At 52.2% G+C, this 27,420-nt stretch overlaps 1 protein-coding gene across 3 annotated transcripts in view; it reads left to right on the top strand.

The window, feature by feature from the left end:
- Window positions 1–3,429: 3,429 nt before the first annotated feature.
- RASA3 (RAS p21 protein activator 3) overlaps window positions 3,430–27,420 on the top strand; it is a 107,016-nt gene continuing 83,025 nt past the window's right edge. Inside the window, exon 1 of one of the 3 annotated variants that reach the window (XM_055426760.2) lies at window positions 3,430–3,669. Coding sequence is in view for 1 of the 3 variants with exons in the window: in XM_055426757.2 (XP_055282732.2) it covers window positions 21,151–21,205 (55 nt within the window). In the remaining 2 variants the exon portion in view is untranslated. Of the gene's footprint in view, window positions 3,670–21,050; window positions 21,206–27,420 lie in introns of those variants that run through there. The other 2 variants (XM_055426757.2, XM_088842556.1) reach the window with 2 other exon arrangements.

Below are 27,420 nucleotides of genomic sequence, written 5' to 3' on the forward strand. Positions count from 1 at the left end.
ACTACTGCCTAAAAATAGTCGGCACTTTAAGTTTTCCTTAACATTTCTTAGCCTACAAAGCTTGCACGTCACAGTCAAAAGACTTCTGTGAAGTTATTTTTGTTTGCCTGGTTACAGGCACTGATCAAGCCCACAGTCAGGGGTGCTTGGTGGATATCTGCCGTTAGCAATGATGGAACATAGGACTGATGCTAGTGACCGAGTCCGCAAGCTGGGAATCTGAGACTTTTCATTCAATTGTGGGTCTACATGACTCTCGTCTTTCTTTTCCTGAAGCCCGCTGGCCACACAGGCTGAGAGATTTTTGATAACCTCAGCATCTCGCCAGGTGCCTGGGGCAGAAGCCGCTCTGTCCAGTTTGTTCACACTGTGTGGACAGCCTGGGCACGGAGGGCAGAGCAGAAGCTGGACAAGTCACAGGATGCTCGAGGGCTTTCGAATGTGTGGCTTTGCTGCCCTCGCCCTTCCAGCTGCGTGCTGACTGCCCACCTGGGCTTGCTCTCCCCTGACCACTCGATTGACGTTTGCTATTTGACTGACTTGATGGTGGGGCCCAGGGCAGAGAACCTGGAGAAACTGGACCTGCCCCCAGGAACAGAAAGGTCACCATCAGCAGCCTGGTCTGGCTCCCACTCGCCCGTCCACCCCGGCTGGAGCTGTTTTAGTTGCTAGTGTGTTCTCAACAAGATTGGAGTAGAAAAGTCTGCTAGTCCGGAGCGCCTCAGGGCTTGTCCCGAGGGAAGAATCTGAAACACTGACAAGGATTCACACACATTGAGGGATTACTCACAGAAGTGAGAGCTTGGAAGGCCGGGAGTTCAGTTTGTAGCAAGAGACAGTGCTGGCTTCTACTGATGTTCTTTTCTGTCCAAGACCCGATCCATGACACCATCTTGCACTCTGTGGACTTTTAAATAGTGAGTCTTCACACGGTTCTAGATTTGAACGTTTAATATTGCAAGTTTCTACCTATGTTCTGAAGAAAGTAAATACCAGAGCCTTTTAAATAGTGAGTCTTCACACGGTTCTAGATTTGAACGTTTAATATTGCAAGTTTCTACCTATGTTCTGAAGAAAGTAAACACCAGAGCCTTTTAAATAGTGAATCTTCACACGGTTCTAGATTTGAACGTTTAATATTGCAAGTTTCTACCTATGTTCTGAAGAAAGTAAACACCAGAGCCTTTTAAATAGTGAGTCTTCACACGGTTCTAGATTTGAACGTTTAATATTGCAAGTTTCTACCTATGTTCTGAAGAAAGTAAATACCAGAGCCTTTTAAATAGTGAATCTTCACACGGTTCTAGATTTGAACGTTTAATATTGCAAGTCTCTACCTATGTTCTGAAGAAAGTAAATACCAGAGCCTTTTAAATAGTGAGTCTTCACACGGTTCTAGATTTGAACGTTTAATATTGCAAGTCTCTACCTATGTTCTGAAGAAAGTAAATACCAGAGCCTTTTAAATAGTGAGTCTTCACACGGTTCTAGATTTGAACGTTTAATATTGCAAGTCTCTACCTATGTTCTGAAGAAAGTAAACACCAGAGCCTTTTAAATAGTGAGTCTTCACACGGTTCTAGATTTGAACGTTTAATATTGCAAGTCTCTACCTATGTTCTGAAGAAAGTAAACACCAGAGCCTTTTAAATAGTGAATCTTCACACGGTTCTAGATTTGAACGTTTAATATTGCAAGTCTCTACCTATGTTCTGAAGAAAGTAAATACCAGAGCCTTTTAAATAGTGAATCTTCACACGGTTCTAGATTTGAACGTTTAATATTGCAAGTCTCTACCTATGTTCTGAAGAAAGTAAATACCAGAGCCTTTTAAATAGTGAGTCTTCACACGGTTCTAGATTTGAACGTTTAATATTGCAAGTCTCTACCTATGTTCTGAAGAAAGTAAACACCAGAGCCTTTTAAATAGTGAGTCTTCACACGGTTCTAGATTTGAACGTTTAATATTGCAAGTTTCTACCTATGTTCTGAAGAAAGTAAACACCAGAGCCTTTTAAATAGTGAATCTTCACACGGTTCTAGATTTGAACGTTTAATATTGCAAGTCTCTACCTATGTTCTGAAGAAAGTAAACACCAGAGCCTTTTAAATAGTGAATCTTCACACGGTTCTAGATTTGAACGTTTAATATTGCAAGTCTCTACCTATGTTCTGAAGAAAGTAAATACCAGAGCCTTTTAAATAGTGAATCTTCACACGGTTCTAGATTTGAACGTTTAATATTGAAAGTTTCTACCTATGTTCTGAAGAAAATAAACACCAGAGCCTTTTAAATAGTGAATCTTCACACGGTTCTAGATTTGAACGTTTAATATTGAAAGTTTCTACCTATGTTCTGAAGAAAGTAAACACCAGAGCCTTTTTTTATTTGCTCATTCACATGATAACTGTGTTTGGCTCAGCCTTAATTAGTGTTTTGGTCCAATATTGACGTGAAGATTGAGTTTATTAGTAAGGCCTTGAGATGTTACCAATGATACCACAACTACACGGAGCCCTTGCTCATGGTTGATTGCGATGTGCACACAGGATCGAGCGTTTCTGTTTTAATTGAATCCTCAATATTTGTAAACCTTTTCTTGTGCTCGGTGAGCACAGTGGACTTTTCTGTCCCTCTGCCCTTCCACAAGGGCAGTGTGAGCAACAGGCTCCATCCTTATTTTGCAGGAATCTCAAATTGCCCCAAAGTCACTCCCTTTTGGAGGGAAATTGGCCCACAGGTGTTTGTTCTGAGAAATACGGAGGTGCCCCTGGTGGCCTCTGGTGGTTAGGGTCACTGGGGGCCTTGATGGGCACACAGCACCTCTGTCCAGTCAGGGCTGCTGCTCCTCCGGCCTGAGACAGCTGAAAGCACAGACAGCATCGTAAATGCGCCGAGGGGCTGACTCAGGCTCAGGAGTTTCAAAGCTGCGAAGCTGCAGTCAAAGCAGCCAGAGTCCTGAGCCAGCACAGAGGGGGCTCTTCCTGGGCTCCAGGTACCGAAAATCGAGGTCTCTGTGAGAGACACATGAGGGCCCCACAGGAAAGCGCGGGGTGGGGGGGAAGGCGAACCAGAAACAATGTCTCAAAGCAGTTTCCTGGCTCCTGCAGGGCAGGGACAGAGTGGGGAGTCCCTGCCCCCAGCCCCTGTGCCTGGGCAGCCAAACGCTCTGACTCCGCGGGACCGGCTGAAGCAGCCGTGGCTGGAGACATCCCAAGACACCAAGAAAAAACGACGGTCTCCGTCAAAGGCCCCAAGCCTGCTCAGTGTCTCCAGGGCATGAGCGTCTTGCAAAGTGAGTGGACATGAGTAGAGCCAGCAGAAACCTCAGAACTGACTCCCAGAGACAGCAGCTACTGAAATCGCGAGACAACTAAAGGACAGCGGTGCCCCCGTGTTTTAAATGGGAAAAAAGACGGAACTGGAAATATCTTCAGGGAACAGGAAACCACGAAATTTTCATCACATGAGGAACATTTACCAAACTGGCAAAATTTGACCATATGCTGAGCCGAAAAAAGTCTCCACAAGTTTCAAAGAACCACGGTCATACAGATAATGAGGCAGTGTGGGGACTGAGCTGAGGATTAAGCAGAGGGACAACTGGGAATCGCCTGTGTCTGGATGAGCTCCAAGGTCAAGAGCAAGACAGGGTGTTCCTGCCACTGGTGAGTGTGCTTTTAGGGTACATCTGATATATTTGTTGGTGTTTTGAAAACAAGGGTTTTAGTTGCCACTAATTAGTGACGGTGGGGTTATCTGTAGCCTCACTTATGCAATCACTTTTCAGGGATGTTAGTCCTGAGAAGGTTCACTTATGTCTCTTAATCCTGCTCTGGAGATATTCTTAGGGACTTAATCCAGAAAAAGAGAAAAGTTTTGAACACAAATGATGAATTTCCATGTTTCTAGTTTTACTGCCAGTGGGGCGATGCGCCTGCAGTGTCCTCTAGGGGCAGATCACCTGCCGAATTCACATGGGGTGCAGAGACTGGAAATGCGCTATAATGAAGGGTCCTGGCCTCTGTGTGGGAAGGCGGTCTGGGGGGCACACCCTTCCCTGTCCATGTGCCTGTGTGACCCTCACTGTGGAGGCGGCTGGCCTTGCATGTTGTTGGGTGACCAGGCAGAGGTCGTGTCTTGGTCCTGTGTGCGGGGGTGGCAGGGAGGTGGGGCCTTCTCGCTGGCAAAGTTAGCATAAGTAGTTACGTGTGTGGTCTCTCTGCTTTTAGACTCTGCCCTACCGTCCTCACTTAACTAAAACAAGCGGATGAGTTCTTGAAGCTTGTTTCTTCCAGGACAAAATTGAACATAAATGTCAGAAAGTGTCTTAGAGTTACCTTGTCCTGGGTCCAGAGGCACTCTTGAGCTACTTAACTTTTAAAAATGGAAGCAATGCTGTGAAAACGGCCCCAGACCCAGTGGGTAGCAATAACACGTGTTTCAACCTCACAGGGCAGGCCTGGCTGGAGTGGAGACAAAGCTGGGTCCGGGGGCTCTGACCCTGGGTCAGGGATGTTTCCCTCTGCCTAGGCCTCAGTGTCTGCCGTGCCTTGGTGAAATAGCCTACCTTCTGCAGACGTCACAGTAGGTATCTTGGTGTCAAGACCAGGTCTTCAGCTGAAGATGAGCTGCTGCTTGCCTTGAGGTCGTGGGGTGCAGGCGAAGCGGTTTCCCTCTGCGGCGTCACTGACCGGGGATGGGAGGGCAGGGCCAGGCGGGGGGAGCCACGGGGCCCTACATACTTCACCGGTTCACTGGCTCCCACCAAAGTGTCCTTTGCTGTGTGAGCTTCTGGGACCCTTTCAGTCAGGTTTCTGACCTCGAGTCTTCAAGGACACCTCACCGATTAAAATTTCTGACATCTTACTTGCTCGTTGCCAAACCCGAAGATTCCGTCCCACCCTGACCTCATCTCACTTCTGCCCCGCCAGCCTCTCTCCCACTGGCCACTCTGCAGGAGAAACACAGATTTGCCCTGAAGCCAAAAAGCAAGTCCAGAGCCTCCACTGCACCCAAGGCCTTGGGAAGACACGAGTGGTCTTGTCTTCATAACTTTAACCCTTTCTCTTTTCAATGAACGGCCCCCTCCCCCAGTGTCCGGTCATACCTCCTTGAGGACTGCTCTTCCTTCTCTGCAACCCCTCCCTGCTCCTGCGTTCCCTGCTGGATGGACGTCTCCAGGAGGTGGTCGCTGGGTCACCAGAGGGTGTGCGGCTGAGACGGCAGGACCCCAAGAGCCTTCCACACTCAACCAGATCGACTCTACCTGGACACATTTAATATTTGATTTTGCGTTTTTGTGTGAAGAAAACTTCCTGGAACTCAGAGAAACTATGAAAAGCAAAGTAATCCATGGCTGGAATCCTAAATGTTAAAGCTAATAACTAACACACAGGATGTGATACTTTGCTCTTGAGCATGGAATAGCAATTTGCTGTGAAGCCTAATTTTAAAAGATGTCAGTGAGTTGGGCAATGAGTCAGCACAATTCTTACCAATTCAGTGGAGCAACGCCGAGGTGAAACACGCAGGCACGTAAAGAACATGGCCGGTAGATACTGTTTCTTCTCTATACGCTTGAGTTTAGGGATCCGTCCTATTAGTGAACCCAGAGAATTGTCACTCACACTGCAAAGCATCCTCACAGAGATGAGCTGACATGACCTCGGAGCAGACAGCTACATAAAAAAATAGAAAATTAAAGGTCGAATTACTGTCCTCAGAAACATTTCAGAAAATGGTGAATATCCATCATGTAAGAACAGGATGCTGTCTTCTAACGGGCAGAGATCAGGAAAGAAATTAACATATGGGCTTACTGAACTTAAATCCCACGAAGAGCTGTAGGCCAGGACAGAGCTCAAACATAGAGAAGGGGAGACCCCCAAGAAGAGCTGGAGGTGGTCTGTGGCCAGCTCGGGAGTGAAGTGTCTGAATACTAGGGTTTCAGAGAGACAGAAGGACGAGCAACCACGAGCGCATAGCAGGAAAACTTCCTGAGCGGCTCAGGGACTGACCCCACGAAGCTGAGGACACAGCAACCCACTGTCCTCAAATAAGTTCAACTCACTTTCTAAAAGAAAGACTGTTGGGTTGGATCACAAAGCTGGAACCGGCCTACAGCAGAGGGAGTCAGAGGGTGTGCGGTGGGAGAGCTGGCAGAGCCACACCAGACAGACGATCCCGAAGAGAACACGGACACGGGGCTGCATGTCCTTTTCAACTAGAGAAGGTAAAGAAGCAAAGATAGCCACAAAAAACATCTGAGGAAGAAGACTCACCGTGGTGGCACAGCGCTGGTCCACAAACAGATCAACGAAGAGATCAGAAAACCCAGAAATACAAGTGTGCACAGGAATCTACTGATAAAACACCGTTTCGGATAGTCAGGGAAAGGATTAGCCAAGTGTGGGCTGAGAGAACTAAAGAGCCATCTGAAAATTATCTTCAGTCCACGTCTTATATCTTAATCAAAGTAAATTCAAAACAAGTCAAAATTTAACTGGAGACAAAGAAAGCATGAGAGTAGTAAACGAAAATAAGAGTAATTTAAAAGTAACGTGAGAGGGAAAGCCCTTTCTGCAGTATAAACTCCAGAAGATACAAGTTAGTAAGAACAGTTTTGAAAAGAGCACAGCATAGCATCACATCACTGGAAGAATCTCCCAATAAGATATGGGGTCTGAGCCCTAATAAAACAATTTTAAAATTAAAATGTTCAAAAATCAAATAAAGGTCTTTGGGTTAGCTGATTAAAAACTATATTAAAAATAAATCTATCAATAAATTTTATTACAAAAAAATAAACTATATCTTTAACAAAACACAAGCCAAAGACAAAATAACCAAACCCAGAGGTATTTGCATACTATAATCTAAGCAAGAGAGTAATTTCTTTAATAAATGAAGATACCAACAAGTCAATACAAAAGACCACAGACACAACAGAAAAGTAAGCAATAATAATGAACAGACATTTCACAGCAAAAGAAATGCCTGGCCTTAAAACAGTGAAAAGATTCACGACCCCGAGAAGCACAAGCAAGCGTTGCCAGGAGCTGTGGGGGGTGCTGTGGAGGCCCCCATCCTCACGGGTTTTCACGCTTCTTCAGAGCCAGCCACACCACCTCCCTCTTATGGCGCATCCTTAAACAGTTTTAATGCAGACCACAGGAGTCAGGAGTCATGATCTTAAACGAAGCAAGTGATGACCGGGCAGCAGCCCTGCCCAGAGGGGATGGTGCCTTCAGTCATCATAGGAGCTGCTGTGGCAGCTACAGCCCTGCCACGTGTATGGGCCGGTCCAGCCTCAGCCTGAACCTTCCCCATCAAAGCGCTGGACAGCTCCGATGTCCCCCTGCCGATGGGGGGACAGGGGTTCCAGCTCACAGGGTGATTACAGGCGACCGCTATCTCTGTTTGCCCAGGCTGAGGATGACCTTGGACCCTAGAGTTGGAGTTGTGCTGGGGGCCTGGCTAATCGGCCTGAGGACCTGGAACAGGGCCTGCCTGTCACCACGGACTTGGGGGAGTGCTCTGCTAGGTAGCGCTCTGTGAGTTAGCGTTCTGCTGGTTAGTGGTCTGCTGGTTAGCACTCTGCTGGTTAGTGGTCTGCTGGTTAGCACTCTGCTAGTTAGTAGCATGCTGGTTAGCACTCTGCTGGTTAGCGCTCTGTGAGTTAGCGTTCTGCTGGTTAGTGGTTTGCTGGTTAGCGCTCTGCCGGTTAGCACTCTGCTGGTTAGCGCTCTGCTGCTTAGTGGCATGCTGGTTAGCGCTCTGTGAGTTAGTGGTCTGCTGGTTAGTGGTCTGCTGGTTAGCGCTCTGTGAGTTAACGTTCTGCTGGTTAGCACTCTGCCGGTTAGCACTCTGCTGGTTAGCGCCCTGCCAGTTAGTGTTCTGGTCTTTTCCTTTCTCACAAGTTGCTTTGAAAGACAATTCAGAAATGAAGTTTTTGTTAAGAGAAACAGAGATTGTGGCGAATAATCCACAATCCTTTGTCTGCCTGAGACAAAGGGTCAAAGGTCCGTTTCCACACTGCTTCTAGTCTTGGCCATGTAAATTGGTTTGACCACTGGGATACAAGCAGGGGCTTGAAACGTGCACAGGTCATGGAGGTTGCTGTGCATGCTATGGGAAACCCCTTGGTGCTGAGTTAACGAGGCTGGTTTGCTGCCGTGAGAACGACTGATCGAATGTGGGGAAATGTGGCCACCCCTGCACTGCAAACGAGGCCACCCTAGACCACCAGTCCCGCCCCGGGAGAACTGCCCACCAACCCAAGAACTAGAGAGTGCTGCCACTTTAAGCCACAAGGTGTTTGTTTGATGGTTGCTATATGACCGACAGAGAGATTTTGTGAAAATGTTAGTAGATGTAGCTAAAGCTGCTTAATGCATAAAATGAAGATGTGGAAATGAACCTATGCACGGATATTAGAAAAGAACATAACACTTGATAAAGTGCAAAGCTGAGACCTAAAGAGGTGAAGTATATAAAATTCATCTTTAGTTTAGATGCACAATCGCTGAAAGCTTTTTCCCCCTATTTGAGTGGTTACTTCTTTCAAAGTTTGCCTTTATAACAGAAAACGTCTTGTAAACAAATCCAGATTAGGTGTTGAGGCTTGTTCCGTGATCTTGCTGGTGCATTTATACCTCAGGAGGACGCCCTCCAGGAACACACCACATGCTAGTGACCGAGCTCCGCCGCTGGGGGTTTGCTCGGGGTCGCAGAGGGCCATGACAGGCTTCCCTGGACACGCCAGTCTCAATGAAGTCCCATGTCCTAAGAACCCCCTTTGTCTAGGCCAGACTGGGGCTGCTGGTCACTCTCTTCCAGAAACAACAGTGCAGCATCCTTCAGGATCAGAGGAAAGGCCAATTCTGGGCCTGCCTTGGACCTGCTGAGTCAGAACTTCAGGATGGGTCCAGCAGCTGCTTTTAACGGGCCCCTCAGGTCATGCTGATCGTATGAACTGGCTCTGGGAGGGGCTGAGGCCCAGGTTCGTCTGGTGGGGGCCCAGAGAGGCTTGTTTAACAGAGGAACCTCAGGATCCCAGGGGCTGGGGAAGATCTGGAGGACCTGTGGTCTGATCACCGACCCTCAGCCCCACAAGTGCTGAGACTCAGGCTCCTGGGTTTGCCTGATGGCTCCAGGCCATGTTCCAGGAGTCCTTGCCGCTTGGGGACATTGTCGATGTTTCCAGCAGGTGGCACATGCTAATCACCCCGTCAGAAATCTGAGTAAACCCAGCAGTTAACTTAGCTGCTGAGTCAGGCGTCTCCACTCGCAACACACGAGCGGTCAATCACGCCATCAGCAGTGGTAAAGAGAAACGTTAATTGGCATTATTAAGCTCTTCAGCATCGTCGTGTGCGATAAAACAGAACACTTTCAGCTCTAGTCACGCTAAGGGTGGTATGTACAGACTTCTAAGGGAAAGAATAAAGGATGATGTTCTGAACTTTAGCCCCTGTTCCCTTGAACACATCTTAGCTTTTACTGTGCTTTGTAGGTGACGTGGTGATGTTGCCCAGTTCCGGTAAAAATCTACGAGAGAGAAGAAAGTAAGATGGTTTAGCAATGTGTGGGACCAGAGATGCAGTCGCTTTTTATTCCCTAAGGAGGAAGTTAGAGAAAGACAACAGCTCTATAAATGTTTGTACTACTCCCATTGCTTCATAGTTGGCTTAAATAAACGTCATCTCGTGCAGGTTATTTCTGTTACCGGAGAAATTGTCCCATGTCACAGTGATTCTGGTGACTGATATCTGCATGTGGTTGTCTGCCGTCTTAGTGTGGCACCCCCTGCCATGGCCGCAGAGGACACGACTGTGGGGTACTCTGAGCAGGACCTGAGCCCTGAACCTGTGGCCCCGCCACGGCCGGCAGAGGAAACTTGGTGGGCCCCAGCAGCCCACTGGGGCCACAGTAGGGACATGGCTGAGAAATTCCGTGACGGGTGTGCACAGAAGATTCTGGGAGAAAAGTTAGCTTTGGCATCAGCAGTGACATCAGCCTTCTGAGTTTTGAATAGACAGTGTGGTGACCTAACCAGGGATCGGGCATTTCAGCATGGTGCTGAGGAAGCAGATGTGGCTGGTGATGCTTGACGTTCTGGGCTGAGCTGGGCTCTGCTAACTGGTTCTGAAAGGCTCAGAGAGAAATCAGGCCGTCAAGGGCCTCATGCACAAACCGGGAGTTTGTAAAAACTTGTTAGTCAAAAGACTCTGAATATCTGAGTCCGTCTTGAGAGAGCCTCGTGCTGGTGATTACACAATGATGTCTTTCTATATATAGAGCAGATGCTGGCATTCAGTTTAGAGAACAAAAAACTGTGAAAACAAAGATGAAACAAAAGTACACGATCCCTTCCAAAAAGAAGAACAAAACACAGCCTTTCAAGCAAGAATTTCGAAACACCATGTGGCCATCTTTTTGTTTGTTTGTTTTTGTATTTCTGATTATTTTATGGGGAGACCGATACACACGTGAAGTTAGCACACACCTAGCAGCTGAGGTTAAAGCCAAGAAACAGCGGCCAAAGCTAGATTCTTATCGTGAGCTGGAGCAGTTGTGTCTGCCTCCTTTTCTCAACTCTTTGCCTTAACCCCACTTGAGAGTTAAAGAAATTAGATCTGTGTGTGCTTCTGGCCCTGGGACTTCTCAGCCTTTGTAAACTCAGCATTGAGAGCTAGAAAGGAATTTGGGGAAACTGCCGACAAGGCGCGCTGGCTTGCTTGACGGTCCAGAAGTCCTGCTGGCCATTTCCCATCTGGACACCTGACGGGGCTCAGCAAACCTCAACTCCTGGGTCCTCCAGAATCAGAACAGCGACCACATCAGAAACATCTTCAGTTACAACAACAGAGATGATGATGCCACAGAGCTTATTTTTCTTGCTAATCCACCTTTTAAATTCCCTCTGGGCTGAGTAACGTGTGTGGGAGGGGAGATCGGACCAGGGCACAGGCCACATGTCCAGCAGGAGACCTGGTCATGGGCTGTGCGGGCTGTGGGGAGCTGGCGGCAATGATTCTCGCCTTCTTTTAGGAAGGCCTCCTCCAGGAGCAGGAAGGAAGTGACTGGTGCGGGGTGAGTCGCCGACCCAGGCTGAGAATCCTCCGGCAGGAGCATGGATTAGCTCTGGAGGCTGGACAGATTCGACTGCCCCTAGGTCTCAGCACCCACCCCTCAGCCATCATCAGATGTAACGGACACGGTTTAGACGCAGCAGTGGATGGGGTTCGGGCTGCCCGACAGACACACACGATGCAGGGTTAGCCGACTCCTGGGGTGCTGCCTGGCCTGCTTCCACGGGGACATTAGCTGTGAAATGAACGCGTGAGTCTTAGGAGAGGCACTTTTAAAAGATAAATTTCTATTTTACCTGTTAGGAATTGGGGGTGAGGTAGAGCACGGTCGCTGAGATCCCCCTGAATAAACACCTATTCCTCACTTGGCCGCGAGCGCAACCCGCTGGAAGCTGGCTCGTCACCGCTTCTCTGTGCAGACCCTGGGCCGGGGACCCCGACATCTCAGGCCCGGTGTGGTCAGGTGCTGTTCCCGCTGCGCTGGCCTCTGGTCTCCTAGCTCTTCCATCCAGCAGCCACATACATTGTGTTCTGAGTCCTTTCCACCAAGTGAGCTGGAATTATGAGACCAGACCAACTGGGAGCCGTGTGGCTCCCTGCCTCCCTAGCCCCAAACCTGGAGCTCCAGCCCAAAGGCCCTGCCAGTCCCCGGGTTCTCCTGCAGCCTCTCCCTCCTTCTGCCTTGGGAAACTCTCTGCTCTATGGCGAGGCGGGGGGCAGGGGGGACGGACAGTGAAAACGGGGACTTCGGGGCCTCTGGGTGGTTGGGGGCCTGCTGGCGATCAGGCCCAGGGCCGTGCGGGTCCCTCCTGCTGCCTTGTCACAAGCACAGCCCCGCCGCCCCCTTCCCTGGCCCCTGACGACCACAATCGGTTCTCTGTCTCTACATTTTCTTGTTTTTAAGTCGTGTGAGTGGCCTCGTGAGGGGAGCGTGGCAGGCTCTCCTCCTCAAGGTCTCCTGGTTCTGGCACCAGGTCAGCCATCCACTTCTGTTTGCTGCTGAACTGTGTCGGTTTAAGACCCACCCACGGAAGGATGGGTGGAGGTTGTCTCTGGTTTGGGTGTCAGGGAACAGTGTGGTTTTGTGAGCGTCCTGTCTTCTGAAGATTTCTTCCTCCAGGGGAGGGTCTAGGGTGAGTGCGAGGCCTTCCTCTGCACTGGATGCAAGCTCATTCTGGGAGGCAGAGGCTGGGAGAACTGACTCCTAGGGGGTGGGTGCCTGCAGCAGCTGCGACCCCAGGTCCCAGGGCGGAGTGGCTGGCCACCTCCCCCAGGTCTCCCAGGTCTGGTGCAGCAGCTGTGGGACAGCAGGTGTCTCCCAGGTGCTGGGGGGCGGGGCCGGGGTGAGAGGAAAGCGCCTCACCCTCACCCTGAAACCACTGAATTGTCCTGAGCACTGAACACCAGCAAAACACCTCGTGGTCCTCAGAGACCAAGAAACTTAGAGATAATGAGGGGAGAAGAGATCTGTTCACATCAAACCATTTGGAAGGGATAGAAGGTAACTGAAGTGGGTGTCAGGGCCCCATGTTAATAAAAGCAGCGTCCGCCCCTCATGGTCACAGACAAAGTTGACAGACTTTCATTCATGCTTCCAGATGCCATGCTTGCTCCTGACTGCCTGGTCTCCCTGCCTCCGTGGGAAGCATGGTCCGGCCAGTGGCCCCCGTCTGCTCCCTTGTGTGCCGCCTATGGCCCTGAAGCTGGGAGCAATGGCCTCTGTGAGGGGTGAGACAGTCCTGGCTGGGCCGGCCACCGAGCCAGAGAGACCTCGGAAAAGGGCTTCCGGTCTTCACCAACTGCCGCCCCTGTGTTCACAGTTTCGAGGCCATGTCCACCTCCGGGGTCATCTCCTCTGCTTGCTTCCCCCACCTCTCCAGGCTGAGCCTGCCCGAGGGGTGCCCCAGGCAGCAGGCAGCCACCTGCGAGGTGACTGGTGTACCGTGACTCCCGCGGGATCCGCAGCCTCCGGACACGTGCCCTGTGCCCAGTAAAGGAGTCTCTAAACAGTGAATACTCTGTGCAAGACTGCCTATAAACAATGATAAAACCTTGAAGGAAATGTAACGGGCACGCAGGTGCCCATTTTGCTCCTTTCAAGTTTCTTTACTACGATGTTGCGTCTTCCAATTCAGTGTTTCACAAAAGCTCCTTCTGACCATAGATAAAGTCTGTTTTGCTCAATTGTTAACAACCTACAGAGCAGTTTGGGCCAAGGCAGCTTTATCACTGGATCTCTGCAATCCAGCTCTCTACACAGGAAGAGTCTGTGGTCAGAGGCAGGGGTTTCCAGAGCTCCTGGGATTTCTCCTTTGCAGCCTGTGTTGTGATTCTATTGTGAGAAAACTTCGACGGCAAGTCTCTACCCCAAGTGGTCTGTGCCAGGTACCCACACCTCTCCTTTTAGCTTCTTCTGGGATTCTTTGATGAAGACTTTAGAAGAAAAAAATGCATACCCTCCTGCCATAGCTAAGAAGGCAAGTCTTGGGGCCTGGTTAGCTGCTGATTTCAGGGGTATCCTCAAAGAATCTCTTGATAGTTGGCAAATTAGGTAAAAAAATAGCAAGTTAAACTTTTTATGATAAAAACATAGATATTTTGAGCAAATATTCTTCATCATAAGCAATCATAGCATTACCTAACTCTACATAACAGGTAAATTTATTAGATGCCTGCAATTACACTTTGCTGTTACTCAAATTGACAGGTGCATTGATATTGATCAATGGCATCCCACGTAAACTGTTAGGGTTTCTGCTCGTGAGGCTGGGCCAGGCCTGGGCTGCCCTGGTGATCCCTAAATCTCGCTGGCTTTACACAGCAGGCGATGTTTCCCATAGCTGCTCACCAAGGCAGCTCCAGGGCAGCTGTCTCCCCACAGGGATCAGCAGCCGCGGGTGCCTCCATCTTATGTCTGAGTCTCAAAGCGAGGCCTTCCGTTCACTGAGGATGGAGAAGAGAGGGACGGAGCTGATCGGTTGCTTTCCCAGATTCCAACCAGAGGTGCTGTGGCTTACTGGGCACTGGACCCTGCGACAGCTGCCAGGAGGAGAGGCAGCATGGACCCCCTTCCCAGGAGCAGCTCCTGGGCCAGCAGTGGCCCAGCCCTGGTCTCCTCACAGGCCGCCGAGCCGGGCCTCCCCTCCACCAGCAGCTCAGAACACCTGGGCTTCGAGCATCTAGCAGGAAGCTCAGTACAGACACCTTTGCTTGAGGCTGTTCTCCTCGGTGTGGGGCAAACAACGAATACTGGAGGAAGATTATTCAAGGGTGTTATTCCTTTTTTCTCTGGATTCTCTGAATGCTTTCTCTTGTACTTACCAGGCCACCAGAGACACCTCCCTTGACTCCTAAGAGCCTGAGTAAACTACCAGAGAACTAGGCTGAGCATTATGAAATTTAGAAAGCTCAGCAGTGGTCACAGGACTGGAAAAGGTCCAGTTTTCATTCCAATCCCAAAGACAGGCAATGCCAAAAATGTTCAGACTACTGCACAGTTGCACTCATCTCACACACTAGCAAAGTAATGCTCAAAATTCTCCAAGCCAGGCTTCAACAGGGCGTGAACTGAGACCTTCCAGATGCTCAAGCTGGATTTAGAAAAGGCAGCAATATCTGATGGATCATCAAAAAAGCAAGAGAATCCCAGGAAAACATCTACTTCTGCTTTTTTGATTACACTAAAGCCTTCAACTGTGTGGATCACACCAAACTGTGGAAAATTCTTCAAGAGATGGGAATACCAGATCACCTGACCTGCCTCCTGAGAAATCTGTATGCAGGTCAAGAAGCAACAGAACTGGACATGGAACAATGAACTGGTTCCAGATTGGGAAAGGAGTACATTACGGCTGTATATGGTCACCCTGCTTATTTAACTTATGCAGAGTACATCATGCGAAGTGCTGGGCTGGATGAAGCACAAGCTGGAATCAAGATTTCTGGGAGAAGCAACAATAACCTCAGGTATGCAGACGACACCACCCTTATGGCAGAAAGCAAAGAGGAACTAAAGAGCCTCTTGATGAAAGTGAAAGAGGAGAGTGAAAAAGCTGGCTGAAATCTCAACATTCAGAAAACTAAGATCATGGCATCGGGTCCCATCACTTAATGGCAAATAGATGGGGAAACAATGGAAACAGTGACAGGCTTTATTTGGGGGGGCTCCAAAATCACTGCAGATGGTGACTGCAGCCATAAAATTAAAAGACACTTGCTCCTTGGAAGAAAAGCTATGACCAACCTAGACAGCATATTAAAAAGCAGAGACATTACTTTACCAACAAAGGTCCACCTAGTCAAAGCTCTGTTTTTTTCCAGTAGTCATGTATGGATGTGAGAGTTAGACTACAAGCTGGACTATAAGAAATCTGAGTGTCAAAGAATTGATGCTTTTGAACTGTGGTGTTGGAAGACTCTTGAGAGTCCCTTGAACTGAAAGGAAGTCAAACCAGTCCATCCTAAAGGAAATCAGTCCTGAATATTCACTGGAAGGACTGATGCTGAAGCTGAAGATCCAAAACTTTGGCCACCTGATTCAAAGAACTGACTCATTGGATAAGACCCTGATGCTGGGAAAGATTGAAGGCAGGAGGAGAAGGGGACGACAGAGGATGAGATGGTTATATGGCACCACCAACTTGATGGACATGAGTTAGAGTAAGCTCTGGGAGCTGGTGAAGGACAGGGAAGTCTGGCGTGCTGCAGGGCATAGGATTGCAAAGAGTCAGACATGACTGAGTGACTGAACTGAACTGAACTGCTCCTTGGAAGAAAAACTATGACCAATCTAGACAGCATATTAAAAAGCAGAGACATTACTTCACCAACAAAGGTCCGTCTAGTCAAAGCTATGATTTTTCCAGTAGTCATGTATGGATGTGAGAGTTGGACCATAAAGAAGGCTGAGTGCCAAAGAACTGATGCTTTTGAACTGTGGTGTTGGAGAAGACTCTTGAGAGTCACTTGGACTGTAAGGAGATCAAACCAGGCAATCCTAAAGGAAATCAATCCTGAATATTCATTGGAAGACTGATGCTGAAGTTGAAGCTCCAAGATGTTGGCCACCTGATGTGAAGAACTGACTCATTAGAAAAGACCCTGATGCTGGGAGAGATTGAAGGTGGGAGGAGAAGGGGACGACAGAGGATGAGATGGTTGGACGGCATCGCCAACTTAATGGACAAGAGTTGCAGCAAGCTCCGGGAGATGGTGAAGGACAGAGAAACTTGGTAGGCTGCAGTCCATGGGGTTGCAAAGAGTCGGACATGACTGAGCAACTGAACAACAAATTATGTTCCCAGTTTTTTTTTCATGTGACAGTGGAAGGAACTATTACGGTCATTCAACAAGTACCAGTTGAGCTTTTACCATGTTCCAGACACTGTTATGAGCAGAGCAGCAAACCCCCTTGTTAAAGATGGAAAGTCACTCCCTGACTCACTGAATCTCCCTTATGGAAAAAAATTATATTAAAAATTCCTCCAAAATACTGTCTTTTCTGAAAAATGAACACACTTCCTTTCATTAGGTAACAAAACATATATGAGATAATGTGTTCCATCTTTCCCTTTTCACCTTGATTGTCAGAAAACTCAGAACTGAGCTCTACATTCATTGCAGTAGCTGCTTTCACTACACAAGTTAGAAACAACAATTTCTTCCTTCAATACATTTTTGATACCCTTTTAATTATGCATTGTATACTGGTCATTTATGTCACTTCAAATCCTTTGAAAGTAGATTGAGCAGATATGAACATAAATTAATTATGCTATATTGTGTGTTTGTGTGTTAGTCACTCAGTCATGTCTGACTCTTTGTGACCCCATGAACTGTGGCCCGCCAGGCTCCTCTGTCCATGGGATTCTCCAGGCAAGATAACTAGAGTGAGTAGCCATTCCCTTCTCCAGAGATCTTCCTGACCCAGGGATCGAACCCAGGTCTCCTGCCTGGCAGGCAGATTCTTCACCGTCTGAGCTACAGGGAAGATCCACAATGCTATTTTAGTCATACGCAAATATCCATTTCTTGATAGATTGGTGCTTCTCAATAAATATTTTGGTCGGGTGCAATAGAGGATTCTGTGGAAGAGGGAACATGGTAACAGTGAGTTATAAACAAAAGCGAGCACAGGTGCTTTCTGCGAGTCATCGCTTTTCCCTTTAATCCCTCTTTGTCTTCTTGTCCCTTATAATCACAGGTATAAGGGAACAGATTCTAGTTTAGGAAAGAAGGATCAGTCCCTTTGAGCAGTCCCTCCTCAGCAGACCTGAGGAGGCCTGGGACTTGCATGGTCTGTGGGGGTGAGTCTTCTCAGAGAAGGAGTCAAGAAAGGATGCTGTGCATCTCCATGCTTCTTGGATGGATAGTGAAGTGCTCAACAACATCTGGCCCCACTCATGTGGGAACCCCCGAGTCTCCATAAACTTATTTCTTATTCTCTGAGCACATATGTCTCAGAGCACACATATCTTCTCAGACCCTCTGATGAACTGCCAACTTCTTGCTCCTCTGATCTGATTAAAGTGATGTCATCAATATGGCAAACCAAACTGATGCTCTGCAGCCTGTCCAGATCTCTTTGGGCTGTGTTACAACAGAAAGCAGGAAAGCCTGAGGATACAGAGACATTCCGGGGTGTGCTAGAGTCTCTGAGATATGATATAACCTGCTTCTGATTCTCCCCCTTGTTTGGGGTCAGAAGAGGGCATCCCCAGCCCCGTGGCCACGCACCACAGTTCAGAGGTCTGGCTGTGCGCCACCTCTGGCCCAGCAGCTGCAACCGTGTGGGGTGACCGTGTGCTAGAGACTTCGGTAGTTCAGTGGCATTCTCCGGAACCTGTCTGACTTCAGACATGGGACTGTGAACTAAACGATCCATCAGGTCTTTTCTCCATGTCTTGATCTCCATGTTCCCTCCAGCGTGTGTCATCATTTTTGATCTCCCGTCTTGGTCTTCCCTGCTGGGATGGCTCTTAACCCACACAACAAGGAACCAAGGTGGGTGCTCTGACAACTGTCACAAATGTCCCTACCAGTCCCTCACCTGTAGTGCAGGGAAATGATCGCCTGGGAGCTCACTGCCAGCTGCTCCTGGCCCCAAGCTCCATGTTTTCCTGAACCTCACAGGTTTCACTCTAACAGGGGCATGACGATCCTTCAACTCAGAACCCAGTTCAGCAGTTCTTCAAACGTCCAGGTGTTTCCCTCTCCAAGTGTAAGCCACAGACCCCTCTGGGGGAGGTCCTGGGGGATGTACTCCTCTCCTTCAGTCGACAGTCACTGGGATGAGAACTGGCTCACACCTGGAAACTGGGTAAGGGGCTGTGACATTTTACTGAAGCAACTTTCTTGGGCCCCTGAGCCCTGTCTTCAACTTTCTTTGGTTGCAAAAGCTGAGTAATTCTCCTGCTGGCTCTACTCCCCCTGATGCTGTGTTCGACTGACCATCACTGTGGCTTTTGCAGCTCAGCACGTCAGGGCTGCCACTGCAGTCTTGCTGCACAGTAACTGCTCCCAGTTACTTCTGAAGTTAAATGTCACCATCTGGCGTCTATCATGTCACCGCCTCGTCATGCTCACTGCTATTAGGGAGCCCAGTGCTCCCCGTAAAGATGTCTCCGACCTCCACCCAGGCCTGCACGGCCAGCACATCCCTTATCGCGTTTGGAAACGGAGTGTCTTCTGGGCTTTCCTAGGCACTGACTAGGTTTCCTGGGCTCCTGGAGATTATTTCCTCTCCTGTTCCACATCTCTGAGCACTGGGATGCTGTCCTCAGCTGTCTGCCACAACCATTGGGCATTTCCACTTCAATTTATGTGGGATGCTGCTTTTTACAAGCTTCCAAAGGCCCTACAAGGGGTCTGGAGTCCCGGTCAGGGTGCTGAATCCTGTATCATGGTTCAATGACGCTGTGTCAGGGGACTCTAACCTGGTCCCCTGTGATGGCAGTCCTCTCCTGGTTCCAGCGTTCTTTGGCTCTGCTACTGATTTTGCTCCCCCGGTCCCTCCAGCATGTTTCCCATGTTTGCAGATCCAGCACTTTCCCAGCTGGGAGATGCTGCTGTGCTGGGGACTGGAGATGGATGCAGAGCACAGGCACCCTCCCACAATCATCCACAAGCACAGAGGGTGCATTTGCCTGTGACAGGGGAAGGGGCACACCTCTTCAAGTACAAAAGATTTAGGAAGGCTGGGATTCAAGGTTCTGAGTGCATTAATCCAGATGACACTGCATCAAACCTCTGGGTCACAGCAACCTTCCTTGGGTTGGGCCTGCAGGTGGCCCTGGAGCACTGCGACTTTTGTGATTAAGTCCTCACTCTGATCCACAGCTTTTTTGGTTCTCTGGTGGTAGGAGAGTTATATGGTGACAAAGAAACCTTTTTGTCACATTTTCCTTAAATGGGTGATCTTCTCATTGCCTCACCCCCAGCAAGAACCCTCTGGTTCCAAAGCCCAGGTGATTCCTGCTTTTGCCAACCTCCCTAGTGCCTGAAACCCTGTACCGCACTGTGCCCCCCGTGCTCAGCTTGGATGCAGTCACTGGCAGGTAGGGGGCTCCCAGCTCTCAAACCCCATCACAGAGGCCACTCATAGAACACTCCTGGCCCCAACTCTCTTATGCTGGTTTCTCTGGAAACAGACTCCGAAGCAGACAGAGGAGTGTGCAGGGCTTTTTTGGAAGTGTTCCCAGAAGGGGAGTCCTGAGAGGGAGCAAGGAAAGGAAGACTGCATTGGGGAGCAGCTGGTCAACAAGGCATCTCTCCCGGGGCTCAAGCAGACCCTTTGAGAAACTTGGGGGCTGGGGGTGCTTTCCAGTTCCCCAGATGGAGGCAAGGCCCTCCCAGGTCAGATCAAAGGAAGGCTGGCTTACTGCAGGAGCCCCCAAGGTCTGGAGGAGGATGCAGCAGCTCTCACTGGGGGCTGGACCAAGGAAGGGCTACTGCCCTAACCTTCCTGTTAAACCCCAGTAAACACCTCCTGTGACGGTCTTGAGAAGATAAACTCCAGGAGATGACTAGGACCTGGAAGGAGGCTCGAGGAGTCTGGGTAAAGAGGGTCTTAACCTTTGTCAACACAGACCTGAACGTTTCTTCAAGGAAGTGAGGAAAAGTAACGAAGAGAACAGGCCTCTCTCTTTATTACGCTTGTATTCTGGTGTGTGTGTGTGCTTGTGCCGGGCGCTCTGAAGCCAGAGGAGGGGAAGAGGATGTGAAGTCAGTAGACACAGAAAATGCTCTGAGGATGGTAGCCTGGGGGCAGGGAGGACAGACAGGCGTGCACTTGGCCTTATGAGAAGCTAGGAGCCAGGGTGGCCCGAGGCCCGGGGACGGGCAGGTTGGCAGCTGGAGGGATTGAATCTCACCAGGACTGCCCGCTCCTCCAGATCCCAGGTCGCCTGCAGCGCCCACTCTGTGGGGACTGAGTTGGGCCGGGGAATTCTTTTCCTTTTCCATCTTTAGGTTTGCGTTTCTTAAATCCCTGTGCATGTTCTTCCCTCCCACGACCCCGCCTGGTCCCCCCACACCCAGCAACACTCGCCGCCTCCCGCACACCCGGCTGCTCGGCCTGGTTCCCCTGCAGCAACCAGCCCGGTCGCCCCTCCGGCTGCTTCCCACTGCACCCCCGTCCTGCTCCCGCCGCCGGCCTGCACCCCGGACTCCCCGCCGGTTCTTCTCTGCCGAGCCAGGAGTCCGGTGCGGTCCCTGGGATGCTTCGCGGACACAGAACCGGCCCCCAGGGCCTGGGGTGTGGGCGGAGCCTCCCCGCCCCGCCTCCTCGCTCTCAACCAATGGGCAGTTGGGATCGCGCCGTTGGCCGGACGGTGACGCCTCCGCCCCGCGGCGGGCTTTGGGCGACCGGGGCGGGGGGCTGGCCTCCACGCCCCCGCCCGCGTCCCCGGCCAATGGGCGGCTTGTGGGCGGGGCCGGAGGCGGAGCGCCGCGGGCGCGCGGGCGCGGGGTCTGGCCCGGAGCGCGGGGACTGCGCCGCCGCTCGGTCTCCGGCTGCTCCGCGGGGCTCGGCTCGCGGATCCCGGCGGACCCAGCATGGCGGTGGAGGAAGAGGGGCTCCGGGTCTTCCAGAGCGTGAAGATCAAGATCGGTGAGCGCCCAGGAGCGGGCGGGGCGGCGGAGTCTTCGGCGGGCTCGCGGCGGCGCCCCGGGTCCCCAGCCCCTTCGCTGGGGTCCACGGCCCCGGCGCCTCCCGGCGATGCGCGCTCCCCGGTTGCGGCCCCCTCCTCACCCCGGGCGAGCGTAGCCGCGGCCCCCTCCCCAGCACCAGAGACGCCCAGCGGCGGCCCTCTCCCCGCCTGCCCCGCGGGCGCGCTGGGCCGAGGGGGCCGCTGGCCCTGGGGGACGCAGCTCCCCGCCGCTGGCGTCCCCGGGTCCCCGGAGGCAGGGTCGACTGCAGCAGGGGGAGGTGCTCCGCCGGACCTGGGTCTGGTCCCCAGGGACTGCGCGTCTGCGTGTGCACGAGCGCGCGCACGGGGGCTCTCCGGATGCGAGAATTTTAGGTGCCAGAAACACCCAGCTTGGGGTTCCGCGCCTCGCTGAGTGCGGCACCCAGACACTTCCTTTGCTGGGGACGTGGGAGCTCTTGCACCTTTCCTCCGGGGCGGGGGGCCGAGCGGGTGGCTGACCGGAGCCCGTGTGTGCCGGCGGCTGTGTAGGTGGATGTGTATGTGTGTGTGTCTGCCTGTGACTGTGTGCCTGCGCTCTGGCCCAGGGCTCTCTCAGGGCAGGGCGCCAGGACAGCCACCCCCTCCCCCTTCCATTGAGAACTGGCGGAGGGAGCTCTTGGCCACCAGGGCCTGCCATTCAGGTCGTGTCCCCAGAGCCTCCGGCCGCTCTCACTGGACCCAGGAGCTGGGGGAGGGGCTGGGAGGCTGTGTCTGGACTTCCTGGGTTTATGTGGAGAGACTTGCTTTTTCCCAGTTCTGACTGGGAAGGGTGATGTACAAGTTCCCCCCAAACAAGATCGGCGCCTGGAGTGACCGTTACCCGTCACTGCCATCGGTGTGCCGGCTGAGAGGACAGCTCCCTCTGGAGAGGGCTTCTAAGGCCCACGAGAGTTGCCCTCTCAGGGTCCTTCTTGCTCACTGAACCCCCGGGTCCTCCACGTTCCCTTGTGAAAAAGGGCCTCTGGGAACCATGCCAGGCCCCCAGTGACTGCTGGAGCGTCAGTTGTTGATGACATCTGATGCTGCTTAGGAATTCCAGCCACCCCAAATCAGCGTGTTGTTTCCTGTCTGCTTTATTTTGGTTTATGGATCATCGCTGAGACACTGTTGATATTTGGCTCAGAAGCACTGCAGATAGGATGGGGCTGCACTTCAGCCCTGAGAAGCTTGCCTGGAGAGGGTTTCTCTTGCTTACTTGGTTGGAATCTGCTGTCACTTTCTGCAGAGAGGCTCAGCATGGCCCTGCACCTGAAGTGAGGCAGGGAAAGTGCCTCTCAGCCCGAGGGCCAGTGAGCATGAAGGGGATTCACACCAGAGGCCTTGAGCTGCTTCCTTAATCAGGGGACAGGAAGGGGTGGGGCATGGCCGCGGGGGTGTGCCAAGCTTCTGAGTGCAGCAGGCAGAAGGGGGTCTGGGGACTTTGGAGTTCGAGTCCCGCACGGCCAGCCTGGACTCGTGTCAGGAAGCCGAGAAAATTGATTTCTTTCTAGAGTGGCCCAGTCCAAGAAGCAGAGGGCGAGGAGGCCCCCACAGGTCCAAGAGAGGAACTCTGCTGGCCTGGCAGGACGCCCTCGGGGAGGCTCTGGACCCATACAGATGGGCCGGGCCTGGAGGGAAGGGGCTTGGAGATGCTGCTTGGTTAGGCTTTCTCTCTTTTGTGTGTGTCGCTTTAAACAAGTGAGAGGAGTGCCCGGCTCAGTGGGGGATTAGTGCAGCCACTGAACATCTGCTGTTCCAATTCCGCGTGGGGACGGGTGTTATTAGAGCCGTTGGAGACCCCTTCCCTGATGTTTGGGGACTGCAGCAGAGGGGATGAGCAGAAACGCCTGTCCATAGTGGTCCAGCTCCCTGGGCATGGTTCCAGCTCTCAGAAGCCCCTGTCTTCTGTCTTCACCCACCGTGTGGGATTGTCCCATCTTTGTCGCTGTGGCTTGCAGGGAGCAAGGGCCTCCGCAAAGCACAGGTAGGGCCTCCTCCTGTGCTGGAGCAAAGAGGCGGTGTGGGCCTTGCTGCTGACTTCGAACCTGGGCCCGGCCCCAGAGGGGGAATGCAGGAGCTGGTCAAGGGGCTTAGTCTTGTTCCACTGTGAGTAGGAGGGCCTGATGGTGCCCCGAGCTTTCCACTTCTTTCCACCTTCCTCTGCTGTGGCCAGGCTTGACTCTGACTTGCCTGGGTGCTGGGCCATGGAGGGAGGCCAATGAGGAGGGACCCCAGCACTGACCCGGAGGAGGGGTGGCTACGCAGGTGGCACAGGCACACCCGCCTCCTGGCTCCGGGAGACCCTGGCTGATCGGCCGTTCACACTGAGCCCTGTCTTGGGGCTGGCTGGCAGCACGCCTGTGTCTGCTGGTGGCCTGCCGGCTGGAAGATGCAGGGCAAGCGCCCCCCCTTTCATGGCCTCGTTTTTCCATTTGCAAAATGCCGGCAGTCATTGTCTGCAGCATCCTGTGGGAGCTTCCCTACCCGCCCCGCCGCTCCCCAGAAAGCGACAGAGGAATTCTCCCTCCAGTTATACCATCAGCAGCATCACTGCTCCTAGTGCTGAGAGGAAGGGCAGAATGTTTTGGGAGCTGAAGAGTTTTTTCGGGTGGGGCTGCAGTCCTCAGTCTGGAACGTGTGGTGGTACTTGGTCATTGAGAGGCTAACTCTGGGGAAAATGGGAAGAATCTCTTCCTTTTTTTCCTCTTCCCCTTTCTTTTTCCTTCCACCTTTTGCAAATGAGATAATACATAAGAAAGTGCTGGAAAAAAGTAAGGTTTTTTTTTTAAAGTAAGGTATTTTTATTGTAACTATTTCGAGTCCTTGTCTTAAAGAACCTGTGTCTTTCCCCACTCAAATCTCGCAGTTATTTTGGATGGTTCTTCTGCACACTTGGCTATCTTACCCGTGGTCTATCTTTGGTAACAGCAGTGTCTCATGTCAAGTAAGACAGAGCACACTTCCTATGAGGCTACTTTGAGGAAGTGTGCTCTTCTGAGTTTCCGTGAGTCAGGGCTTTAGCCCTGGGAGGGAAGCGACTGCTGGCGGGATGGGTGCAGACCCCCAGCGGGAGCCCCCCTGCCCCGCGCTGTCGTTTGGACCTGGCGCTCCTCTAGGACTTGCGACACGGCTTTACTTTCCAGTGATGTTTCCCTTTTCCATGAGAGTTACTCCTTGTTTTTAAAAGTGTCGTCTCAATAAATGTGTTCAGTTAAGAGCAATACAGAGGGGTTTCTCTCAAGCTAAAAAACAGAAAATCCTGGACTTGCACTTGAAAAGTCCCCTTAGCCCGGCCTGTGGTTGGACTGCTGTCAGGTTTGAGGGCATCTGGGATCGGTGCTGAGTCCTGAGTGAGACTACAGGGAGGCCTTCCTTCTTGGGTCCAGAAGTGGCCCCCTTCTCCCCGGCGCTCAGAGCACCCGCCTCTTCCTCCTCCATCTGCCGAGACCCTGCCGCTGCCAAGGGTGAACGCAGCCTGGGTGCAGCAGGCACAGTAGCAGGGAACCTCCGCACCTCCCTGGCCGGCAAACGCATCCTCCCAGAAGCAGGAGGCCCCTCTGGCCGGGAGGGAGCGGGGAGGGACCCTGGGCAGCCTGGTGAAGAAGCCCTGGACCTCAGGGGTTGAGAGTTCAGGATTCCAGGTCTGAGAGCGACTTTTAACCTGATTTCCACTGTGGGAAGCAGTGGTGTGCCCATCACAGGGTCTGCGAGGCTCAGATGAGGGCTTGTAAGTTGAAATGGTTTTTAATAGAAGAGCTTTCACAGGGCTCAGTCGGAGGACACGGTCTGTGAACATGACGGGTGATGTCACAGTGTGTGTGTGTGTGTAGACAGTGGGAGGAGGGGCTGTGCTGGCCACACACGGGTCTTGGCATCGGGGGTTTTATATTCTCCGGAGCTCTCCGATTCTAAAATTAACCTGGATATTCTATTAACCGAGCTAGGCTCTCAAGCTATTTTCAGCCCCCGAGGACCAGTGTGCAAGCTGGCTCTGCCTGGGGCAGTGAGGTCTGTCCTAACCCAGCCTGTGGCTCTGGGCTTCCTGGGAAGGGGCGTGTACTGGCGTGTGGGGTGGGGCGGGGTACACGCTCTCTGGCTTCACCTACGTTCTCACAAGCCCACGGCGTTGCTGTTGCCATCAGAGGAGGGAGGTGAAGGCGCCCACCCCAACCCCAGCCTGCCAGCTCTTGGCTCCCCGTGCAGTGAGCTTGGCAGCAGGGACCACCCATCCCCACCAGAGTGGGCAGGCCTGTGTGAGGACGGGGCACGAGGTCCCTGGGCGCAGACGCTGGGACAAAGGTGGGGGCACAGAGCTCGTGCAGGCAGGGTCGTGCAGGAGCAGGGACCTAGTCGGCTGCCCCCACGGAGCCCGGCTCGCAGGGAGGAGGGCCTCAGGGGCAGGGCCTCGGCATTTGGCAGGAAATGTCCGGACTTCTCTCAAATTTATGAGGTGCGTGCTCAAGTCCATACTCACGCCCTCCTGAGGGCGATTGGGAGTCAGTGCATCACGCATCACACTATGGAAACAACCCAAGTGGGAGCAGCGAAGCTGAGAAGCATCGCTTGGAAGTCGCACCTGAAAGTGGAGGCTGCAGGCACTCTCCTGCTTCCAAGGGAGGGGGGTCCACTGGGTGCTGGTCGCTCAGGAAGGGCAGGGGGCCTGAGGTGAAGTCCTGGGCAATTGCTGGCTGACTGCAGCTCCAGGCACAGCGAGGCGGGCTCGGCCTCAGCCTGCTCTGTTGCAGGGAGAGGAGGAGCTGCCCCAGGCGCAGCTGAGCCGCCCGAGGCCCTTTGTGTGCGGCTCAGTGAGCCAGTGTGAACAAAGACGCCTGCGGTGCTCCCGTCTTGATGGCGAGGTGTTAGCTGCTGCAACTGGAAGCTGCTTGTTCAGCTCGTCCTATAACAGGTTAGGGCTCCGGCTGAGTGGGGGGGGGAGGGGGGGTCCTCGCCGGTGCCTCTCCTCTGCACCCCACTGTCAGGATGGGGGTCTGTGTTCCCACTGCTGTCAGTCGCTGGTGGTGTTCAGGAATGCTCAGAGGACTGGGAAATGCCAGTTGAAGGGGTGATTACACGGTGGCACCCCCACAGCCAGGAGGGTTCTGCAGCTTTCAGAGAAATGAGCTGGAGCCCAGCCAGGCCGTGTGACCTGCAGGAAGCCATGGGTGTGACTGGAAAGACAGCGGCGTGAAGAGCCCGCTCGCCTCCGACGGTCCCCAAGAAGAGCAGGGAGACAGACAGGCGTGGAAACGACCCCACGCACGTCTGTCCACTGGGCCCCAGCTGGGGAGTGTTGAGACACTTCTGTAGGAAGAGAAAATAGATCTGTTGGAAGAAGCAAGACCATTACTGTTGTGTATATAGATGGCTAAAGGAAGAGTTAAAAATCACAGCCACTTAAAATGTGAAGGGAACAGTGCTCTGCGGAGGATACCAGGGCCCAGGAAGACAATTTCCTGGACTGCAGAGGCTCACGCAGGCAGGACAAGTGGGGGGCGGCCACCCAGCACAGGGTGCATGAGGCGGGGGCCTCGAATGGACGTGGACATGCGGGCGTCTTGGGCTGCAGACCTGTGGTCAGGAAGCTCTAACCCAGATGACGGGGAACTTAGAGTCCTGCCATCCACACAGGACCCTGTGCTTTTCTTTAAGTGTGAGGGAGCTTCTGGAACTCAACAGCTTACACATTCAGATTGCAGGGTAATCGCACGCTCTGTGATCAAGTCTCCCGATTCCACGTGCAGCTCGCGCCAGGGCCTGGACCCGTGTGTGTTCCCACACGGCACTGCTGGGAGGCTCAGAGCCGCTCAGCATCAGTGTCCGGGCGCTTCTCTGCTGGATGTGCTGCATCAACAGGAGAATGGGGACCAGGCGGTGGCCCCAGTCCTCTGAGTGTCTGCAAGCACTCGTGTGTTTCTGTACAGCCGGCCGGGTCTGTCCTAGGATATGGCCTTGTTTGTTGTGGTTTTCGAGCAAGCTTGTAGCCCGTAGTGGGGATGGTCAGTATCCCACAAGGACCCCTTCGGTGAGGCTGCATGTCCACCCTGGGGCCCGCCCTCTGTGGAGGGGCTGGAACCCCCTCATGTTCGATCTGCACTGTGCCCTTCACCCCTAAGTCAGACCAGGAGTGTCTCTGGGGCCTGTGTTTTCCTCTGCATAG

Source organism: Moschus berezovskii, chromosome 13 (genome assembly GCF_049115385.1).
Source record: "Moschus berezovskii isolate FMDL1 chromosome 13, NW_MosBer_1.0, whole genome shotgun sequence".
Taxonomy (NCBI): Eukaryota; Metazoa; Chordata; class Mammalia; order Artiodactyla; family Moschidae; genus Moschus; species Moschus berezovskii.